This window comes from Actinia tenebrosa, unplaced genomic scaffold (genome assembly GCF_029948245.1).
Source record: "Actinia tenebrosa isolate PJP-AT-01 unplaced genomic scaffold, QUT_ActTen_1.0 PGA_scaffold11__36_contigs__length_13525064, whole genome shotgun sequence".
Classification (NCBI taxonomy): domain Eukaryota; kingdom Metazoa; phylum Cnidaria; class Anthozoa; order Actiniaria; family Actiniidae; genus Actinia; species Actinia tenebrosa.
Genome location: NW_028292571.1, coordinates 8,498,169 through 8,508,031, shown reverse-complemented (window position 1 = coordinate 8,508,031; position 9,863 = coordinate 8,498,169). Strand labels below are relative to the sequence as shown.

Sequence of the window (9,863 nt, the reverse complement as noted above, 5' to 3'; positions counted from 1 at the left end):
CAGTTCGTTAAGCGACTTTTAGAAAATGCTGATGTTATGTTCGATGGGACTCCTCAAAATATCATATGGTGTTATGGCATGCACCAGCCTGCATATGAAGAAATGATGGTTACCGTGCCAAACATTTCTTTCGTGGAAGGACTGCCTCATGATTTGGAAGAGATCATTGACCCGTGTGTCCGAAATCTCGTAATTATTGACGATTTGATGAATGAAGTGAGCAATGACAAACGACTAACCAATATTTTTACCAAAGGATGTCACCACAAGAACCTTTCGTGCATTTTTATTTTGCAAAATATTTTCCATCAAGGTAAAGAACTAAGGAATATCAGTCTCAACGCTCATTACATGGTTCTCTTCAAGTCTCCAAGAGACAGCAGTCAAATCAACCACTTGGCTAAACAAATGTTTCCAGGTTATGTCAAGTATATGCAAGAAGCCTTTAACGATGCCACAGGCAAGCCCCATGGATACCTGCTTTGTGACCTCAAACCAGAGACTCAAGAAGACTTTCGTCTACGTACGAATATCTTTCCCGAGGAAACACAATATGCGTACGTGAAAAAACTATAAAGCATTTTGCTTCCTACTCGATAATTTAGTTTACCATGAGTCGGCAAGTGAGAAACAACTTCCATCATCTAAAGGTGTTATCTACAAGCAAACCCCATCAAGCTAAAGCCTTGCTCAAAGTTGCTGACGACGATCTCATCAAGAGCGTTTGTGAATGTGTGTATAATATCCTCAAGTCCACTGTACCCGTTACACCACGTCAGAAGAAGGAACTTCATAGATATAAAAGGCCTTTGTTGTCGTTGGTGGATAAACAAGTCCCTTTGTCACAAAAGAGAAAGGTGTTGGTTCAGAAAGGAGGAAATTTTCTATCTCTTCTCTTACCTCCCGTGCTAAGTGTGCTAGAACATTTTTTTAAATGAATTACTCCAAGAAGATGGTTCTGGTCCCTGAACAAACTTTGGAAAGGCTCAAACAGCGAGAAAAGATCCAAACCACACCTTTGACGTCAAGACTGAGTAGACTTGATCATGATATGGAGGATGTATTGAAAAGCACAGAGTTATCGGACGAGGAAAAAGTCAAACACTACAGTCAATCACTTCAAAACTACCTCAATTATTACAACCAGAGAAGAGATGAACCCATGAAAATTAAATTTGAAGCTAGTCCAGAGCATCAGAAGGAACCACAAGAGGGGGAGGAGAAACTACCACCACCACCACCAGCAGCAACGAGATCGGAAGTACAGGATAAAATTGAGCGGGACATTATCAGTGCCTTACCCAAGTCTCTTAAAAACCGCGGCAAGCTGCTCATTGAAAAAATAAGAGAAAACCCAGAAATCATGAAATGGGATAGTCGTGGGCAGCTGGTGTTTGAAGACCGACCTCTTCCAGGCTCCCATGTAGTTGATTTGATAGGAGATTTAGTGAGAGAGCGCAAAGGTGTAGATCCAATAGGATGGCAAGTCTTTGCAAGGGGTCTCGCTAAGATGAACGCTCCTGAAGATTTGGTCAGAAATGAACGAAGAAGGGGAGCACTGAGAGAATTCAAATCTCGAATGGGTGATCAAGAAGATCCAAATGTGTGGTTGCCTAGCCCTCCGCCTACGAATCCTCCAAGACACCCAAGTCCAAAGCGTAGTCTTTACCGTGAGCTGCCATATCTACCCCCTTCAGATAAAACACCAGGAACTATTAGAAGTGTTAGACCTAGACAGCCCCCGAGACGTTGGCTAACGTTTCGATCTTGATTCGCTGTATGCAAGTGTTGTTTGAAAATGAATAAATAAACGAATATACTTCATTCACATGTTGTTTATTACTTTTTTCCTTGAAGTTTGATGGGATACATGTTTCTTAAGATGATTATAAGTTCGACTAAAATGTCTAACAATAAATCGATGCACAAAATTGTCGTTTAACCTCTTATTGTTGCTAAAACGACTTACAATAGCTTTCATGCTGACATTTCTGCAGCGGTTGAGTAAATATTACAAACAGTAGTGTCCACACACGTTAGAATCTAGGCTTTGCAAGCATTTCTGGTTGTATCTCCAGTCTATACTGTTGTTTCTCAAGAAATCTTGAAATGTCGGAACGTATTCTTTAGGTCCGAGACCATAAGAATCCAAAAATTCGCCTTCTTGATCCTTGGTAAAATAAAAGGCACACCAGTGTGACCCAGGCTGGCCTTTCGGGTCGACGTTAGCCACAAAGGCTGCTGGGTATCGTCGTATCTGGCTGGGCAATAAGTCTGATGGAAAAACACCTTGAAACTGAGGTCTCGTAAACGGATCCTTTTTCAAAACAGCAGCAATTTGTCTGGTATTCATCTAGCCGCTCCAGTTGTAAGTTACCATTCTATTCGAATCGATCTCAATCATAGAATCGAACTCGGCGTAGATGATGCAGTTGACGGTACTTGGAAGACCCTCAGCTAACTGAAACGCAATGCGTAGATTTCCTTGCTTTATAGAAGAGATGTGAGGACCGGATGAAAGATCTGGACTCAAGTCAAAAGCATAGATCGTGTAGCCCTTTGGGTACTCTTGCCTGGTGATTTCATTTCCTTGGTCGTGATACAAGGTGTTGGTACCAGAGAACAGACTCATGTACCCCATGATATACTGTTCTTTTTCGAAATCAGCTGCAGTGCCTTGAGTGGTTGAGCTTCTCCGTTGACATAGATCCCGACTTGAGTGGCTTTGAAATGTTGGAAATTGAACGGATTCTTGTTATAAGCTCCATTGAAGGCAGCATTTTCGACAAGACACAAAACAATCCGTTTGGGGATTTGTCCTAGAAATACATCATCTGGGGTGAAAGACATGTTGCCGCTTGGAATGGAAAGTACTTTACATTCTACCCTTCGTATGGGATAGAGGGCTGGCGAATGCTGTAAGGCTGCTGCGTGACCAAGGAACGTGTCTGACGTCACTTTCACTTTTCTGATAAACAAACTGGCATGGGAAATAACCACTTTATAATCAGCTCCAACGACAGCAGACAACAGACAGAAGGCATTTTTACTTCGATTCAATCGTATGCGTATGGTGACTCCATTCAGTAGTAAGCGATCTTGATAAAATAAATCTGAATGAAGAGGTCCTATCAATTCCACCGTTGAACTGTCTTTGATAAACTTGTATCGGGTATTCAGTCCGGTGTTGTGGCTAGTGGCAACGGGATCCGCGACATCCATCTTTCCAGCAGTGTCTTTGTAAAACAGTTCCGCAGAAAGTTGCGATTTCTTAGCATCAGCACCATAAGTCAATAAAGTGCTGATCATAGCTCGATAGGGGTTGGTGTTGGTGGAATCGGAGATGACTTTTTCGTTTAGACTGACATCGACTTGACTGAAGAGGGATTGAAGAAATAGGTTGACCGGTCCAACTTTATCGGTAGCAGAATCTAAATCTCCACCGTTGGCTTTGGTAACCTTAGCTTTAACGTAAATCCATGCTTGTCTCAAATCTGTGTATTCCTCTCCACTTCCTGATACACTGAATTCAATAGGGCCAGAATCGGTAACGTTAGACACAGGAAAGTACTCAACCCATTGTCCCTTTTCAATATTGGTTTGAACATGTGGTACAGCAAAAAGGTCAAGTTCGGACTTGCTGCATTCGTGAAATTTTGACTGTGCCATTAGAAGAAATTGAAGTCTCGCTTCTTAGCTGATGATGTTCTCTGCTTCTTAGCTGGACGTGAAATGGCAGGCTTCCTTTGATTCTTCCTTTTTGTAGTCTTTCTTCCTCCTCCTGTTTGTCCTGGTTTCCGAGTTATCATATCCTTCATCACTGCTCGGCCAACTTCTCCTGCTCTTGTTTTTAAGGAATCACTTACATTTTGACCACTCATAACATCGCGAGCCATCCCCAAGCCCCCTTTCAGGGCCTGACGACCAAGAGATTGAGCGCCAGCGCTCACGTGAGGCATAGCCCAACGAAAAAGACCTTTAAGCATAGAGCCCAATCCATATCCTCGTTGCACGGGTGCTCCGTGGAAGGCAGCCAGACTCCCTCCTCGTTGTTGGGCCTGGTTAACATAGTAATGTTTGTAATACTCAGCGTTCGAATGTGGCATGGTTAGTTGAAATAAGGAGACGATCTTTTGAAATGCAACGTCACCAACACTTTTCCAGATTCAAATGGGACTTTCACACCTGTATCTTGCCTTATATTCACCTCGATCGTCTCAAATTGCTTCCTGCTGACTGGTAGGTACTGTGGGGTTAAGAATGACCTGCTAACGCGTTCACCATCTTTTCCTTCGACAGGGACTATTCGTATCAGAGGAACTTGAGAGTCTCCAACTACCTGTGGCTGCACCACATCACAGTAGACGTACAGGTTGTGGAATCCCAAATCCAGGTCTGCCTCTCGTTCAGCCGTAGTGGTCTTTGAGATCACATGGCCTTCAGAAAATCCCAACATCTTTCCAAAATCCGAGAAGATTAAAGAATAGTCATTCCTCACATGGACTGTAACCTTGTGATTGAGCGTTTCATGAGAGAACCATACTGTATCTTTGTATTTAGTCGCCTTGACCAAATCGTTCATCTTGCCAATAATGCTCTCCAATGAAGAGTAATGACCCTGGGGCACAATAAACACTTCCATATCTAATGACTTCCCCTTTCGGATATAAAATCGATTCCAAAAATCTCCGCGAACGTTATTCCAGCTATGAGGGTATTGAATCTCCGTCAAAGCCACTTCCCAATCACCCGTCAGCTGTATGGGTTGAGGAAGGTGGACTCGAAATTCCGAGAGAGTATTGGATGGAAATACATCCATACTGCTGTTTGAGGGTAACCACACATAAAACTGCGTGTTCTCCATGACCGCCAAGGTTTTAGTGAGTGCTTTAGCATTTGGAACAGGTATTTATACTGAGACAAACAACAGCGAATTTTGGACAATTAAAACTTTATTAGATATTCAGAAAGTTATAGATCTTTTACATCACTAGCTGGGACCCAAGAATTAAACTTATCTGGATACCCTTTCCACTTAACAAAATACTCTAAGTGATTTTTCACTCTTCGTTTTTTCAAGATATGCTCTATTTGATAAACATCATCGTCTTTTTGAACACCTTGAAGTTCTTCTTCATAAAACACACCCCCTAAGACTTCTCCTTGTAGGTCTTTTAGACGATAAACTGGTGGTCGCCTTGGGAGCCTTTCCGATATGATAAATATCTCAGTAGTCCAGTTTGGTAAATAACCTTTGTCAAAGATCTTCTTAGCTTTACTGATTCTGACTTGATCGCCAACTCCAAATTTGTAGCGAATAGGTTCTGTAACGGTTTTTCCATACAAGGTGTGCCAAACCACCGATTCATTCTTCCTGTTGACCTCCACGGGTTTCATTCGAATACTGCGGTGAAAGCTATTGTTGTAAGATTCGAGAAGGTCTGGAAGTACGTCAATGTATCTCCAAGTGTTTTTGAAGGTAAAGTATTTCCACATTTTAGTCTTTAATGTACGGTTCCAGCGCTCTATCACCGATGAAGAATTACCCCTCGATGCTCGTATTGTCTATTTTATTACGATGACGATGCAGAAGTGATTCTACAAAATAATGATTACAAATACATGATATATAAATGGTAATTCGTGATTAACATGCTATAATAGTCCCATTGAATCATAAAGTACTTACAACAAAGAAGTAATCAGGTCCTAAATGCTTATAAATGATATAAAAGAACGGTAACAATATGAACGTGTGTTCCTCGTGAGTCAACGATTGTTCGAGAATATCAGATGACCTCATGTCACCGTTTCCGGTGGCCTGATGTTAATGTTATTATGAGTGTCAAGTGACCGTAGACTCTTCATCCCCCCCCAAGACTGGGAGTCCATAAGGCATTGTGGATGAGCAGGCTGAGTGCTGGATCCAGTTGCCAGATTCAGGCTCGTACCGTTTGGGTGGGCCACAGTTTCGTCGAGGGCGGTGAATTGGTGTCTGCTGATCTGGTTGATGTGGTGATGGTTCCGGGGATGGGTCGACACTTGGGGTCACGGGTGAGGCGGCCTCTTCGTCTGATGGTGCGTGAGCTTTGTTCTCCATGAGGGGGGGTGGATCTTGGTCTTGCTGAATTTCCTGGGGTGCTGCAGTGTTGTGTAACGGCTGAGCGGGTGGAATTGGTTTTGGTTCAGCTGACTCTTTGTCTTGTTGTCTGTGTGGGGAAGGCTCTGTGACGATTCGTGGTGTTGCAGGCGTGTATGCACGGAGGAAGCGACGGTTTCGTAGCGTTAGTCGTCCCGAGCCATCCACTTTTACCATGTACTGGTCATGTGTCCTTGTTTCGACTATAGTGCCAGAGCGGTCCCATTTGGTTGGGTGAGGTCCTTGTTGATTCTGAAGGAAGACCTTGTCGCCGACCGATAGTGGGCGTAGAGGCCGAGAGTGCGCTTTGAGAGATTCTGTTGATCGTGACATCCTGGTGCGCAGGGCCTCCTCCTTTGCTGTCCATGCCTCGCGCCAGAGTGGTCGAATATTAGGATTTGAGTACTTCTCCAATCGGTTGGCGAAGGATAGGGTGTCGCGTAGTGGACGTCCAAAGACAATTTCTGCTGGTGAGAGGCTGCAGTCTGGGTCGGGCGTATTTCGCAGCTGTAGCATGGCTTGCAGGAAGCGGTCATGGTTTAAGTTCCCAGATGGCCCTGTGTTAGACATCAAAAGACGTTTTGCGGTCTTGACGGCTACTTCCGCTCTGCCGTTGGACTGGGGAAAGTGAGCAGAGGAGAGGCGGTGCTGTATACCCCAGTGGCGCAGAAAGACTTCTGTGCATCCTGCTGTAAATTCCGGTCCCCCATCGCTAGAGATTTCTTCGGGTACTCCAAAGGTAGCGAAGAATGATCGAAGATGGCGGATCAGACCATTGGCACCTGCGAGGTTGGTGCTGGAAGGTGAGCCAAATATCTCCACCCAACCTGACAGGCGATCTCCCACCACAAGGTAGTGTTGGCCTCCGTAGGTGAAGAAGTCTGCGAACACTGCTTCAAATGGGGTTGAGGGCGGTTGTGATAGTATGGGCGGTGGTGACGCCTGTGAGGGTGCGTTTCTATTACAATCCACGCATCTGTCTCTGGTTGACTTTATGTCCTTTGTCATTCCGGGCCAGTAGACGATCATGCGGGCGCGTTGTTCCATAGTCGAGGTACCCTGGTGTGCTGCGTGGAGATGCTGTAAGACTTGTGGGCGAAGGGATGTGGGGATCACAACCCGGTCCTGGTACATGAGAACACCATGTTTCACATAGAGGGACTCGCGCAGTGGCCAGAAGGCTGCAAGCTCAGGATCGGTTTGATAGGACGCTTGATGACCTTGCTCGATGATGTTGAGCAGGCGGCTGAGTGACGAGTCGGTGGCCGTGTGTTGTGCTATGTGCGCCCATGAGATCATGCCAAGTTGTATTGCTTCACTGCGGATTGAGGCCATCAACATCGACTCTTGTTTGTCTGGTGAGCTGTATGATCCCGATGGCGATGGGTGTCGTGAGGTTGCGTCGGCTGCGTGGTTTAGCTTGCCTGGTAGATGCACAATGTCAAAGCGCCATGGGAGCGTTCGCTGTTTGAGTCTGAAGAGCCGCGAGTTAGTTATCTCGTCGAGCGTGCGGTCGCCAAGGATTTTGGTCAGTGGCCTGTGGTCAGTTACTACCACGAGGTTGTCACATCCCTGTGTAAAGTAGCGGGTCTGCTCGAGGCCCCATGCGACAGCGAGGGCTTCACCTTCGATGGCTGCATAGCGTTGCTCTGCAGGGGATAGGAAGCGTGATCCCGCTAGGGTGATCCTCCATCCTCCTGGGCAGCAGTCGGGTATTCCGGACGGGCAGTCGCAATGTTGCTGGAGTAGGAAGTACCCAATCCCACGTTTGGACCAGTCAGGACGCAGGCATGTACGACGCTGTATGTCGAATATCTCGACCCCTTTGCGGATGGCATCGACTATGGCCTGTTTGGAGGCTTGGAAGGCGTCCTCAAGTTCTGTAGACCATGAGAACTTGCACCGAGGGCTGAGGAATGGCTTGAATGGGGACATTGTGTCACGTAGTTGTGCATAATTGGCTACTTGGTTCACGAGCCCAAACCAGCTCCTGATGTCTGTAGTAGAAGAGGGCGAGGGAAAGTCCCGAATGGCGTCCAGGTACTTCGGTAGCGGCTCGATGGTAGAGTCAGAGATCCTGAAGCCTGCAAAGTCAACGCATTTGCTGGCGAATTGGAACTTGTCTGGGTTCAATACGACTCCGGTTTGGCTCAGATGTGAAAGCAAGTCGATGGTCCGCCACCAGTGCTGCTCCAAGGTAGCATCGTGGTGTATCAAGTCATCGACACAGCGTTCCTTGCGGTCGAAGCTAGAGAGGATGGCATCGAAGCGACGGTTGTATCCGTCACCAGATGAGAGGAATCCCTGTGGTGCTCTCGTGTAGCGCCAGCGCCCAAAGGGTGTGATGAACGTTGTTAGATGGCGGTCAGATTGCCGTAGAGGGACACTGTGGTAGCCATTCCAGGCATCGGTGACCGTTTCCAACTGTCCTTGGGTACCCGGCGTGCAAGGTGGAAGGGCGATTCGGTAGCAAATGTTTCACGTTGGCAGAATTTATTCAGTGGTGACAGGTCGACAGTGCGGCGAGGTGAACCATCATGTTTTCTAGTGACGACCATTCTGTGGCACCATGTGACAGGCTCGCCATATGGCACTCTTTCGATGACACCGAGAGCTTCGTCGCGAATGAGGTCGTCGTACACCTGTTGCTGCCAGTGGATGGGTATAGTAGCTGCGGTGTGGCAGGCCTTTGGAGTTGCGTTGGGGTCAACGTGAATCTCTATTGCTGGTCCTTCCATACGTGGCAAGGTTTGGTGAGGGCATGTGTTGAAAGTGGATGAGGCATATCTGTCCAAGAGCCAAGCTTTCATCTTTTCATTGTTTTCAGGTGTGCATGGGAACGGCAGTTCCGACGGTCGGCTGGGGGCTGTTGCTCTACGAGGGCATGAGCATGCGTCATCTGAGGCGTGGCTGGCTGCGTCTGTGTTTTGGCTCGTGGATTTTACATGTGAGCTGCGGGCACTTGCTGGGAAATCTTGTGGCAAGATTGCTAGGTTGAATAGCGTTTCACATGATAGATACATGGTGTTCACTGCGCTGCTGACGTATACCATAGAGCGGCATGTTACCTCTCTTCCGGTGCTATTCCTGCTGGTAAGTTTGGCAAAGAAAGCACCCTCTATGGGGATCGGTGAACGGTTGGCTGCCGATAGACTGAGGCTGACGGGGGTTAGCATGTCCCGCGAGAATCCGCTGGCCAGGAAGTCTGTTAGGGACCATAGGTCTGACTGTGCTCCGGTATCGGCGACGGCTGATACTTCAGCTTGAGGTGTGTACGTACTCCCTTGACTGCTGCTGGTATCGGTTGCTGGGGAATCGGCGTTGATCTTGATGCTGATCGTGGGATGAGCTTGGAGGCGTGCCCGGCGCCATTCACCCTTTGAGAAGATATGATGGTCGAGTGCAATCGGCGCGTGGTTGTCGGTGGAACTGTGTGTCGTCCTTCGCCGTTTCCTTTGTCGACGCTTTGGTCGTGTAGGGCGGACTGGATGTTGATGGAGTGCCGCCATCTGAGAGATCTGTTCGGGGTCTTGGCTGGCGTGGACTGCGGATGTCGAGGCTGAGGGCGTTCCTCGCGTGCGTTTGCTGCGGCGACGGTTTCGATAGCAGGTGATGCAGACCTGATGGGGCTTGGTGTTCCAGCCCCTTGCTCCTACCGTGTATATTTTGAACCTTTGTTGGCAGTCCGGACATGTAGCCTCTTTACACTGGTCTGTGGGAGATG

General features: G+C 47.1%; 2 protein-coding genes across 2 annotated transcripts; both read right to left on the bottom strand.

Annotated features, from left to right (window-relative positions):
• Positions 1-2,628: 2,628 nt before the first annotated feature.
• LOC116302137 (uncharacterized protein F54H12.2-like) lies at positions 2,629-3,669 on the bottom strand. The gene has a single exon (XM_089027179.1). It carries the CDS (start codon positions 3,667-3,669, stop codon positions 2,629-2,631), a length of 1,041 nt encoding a protein of 346 aa, XP_088883305.1.
• Positions 3,670-4,971: 1,302 nt separating this feature from the next.
• LOC116290165 (uncharacterized) lies at positions 4,972-5,496 on the bottom strand. Its single transcript, XM_089027178.1, has one exon. It carries the CDS (start codon positions 5,494-5,496, stop codon positions 4,972-4,974), a length of 525 nt encoding a protein of 174 aa, XP_088883304.1.
• Positions 5,497-9,863: the final 4,367 nt, after the last annotated feature.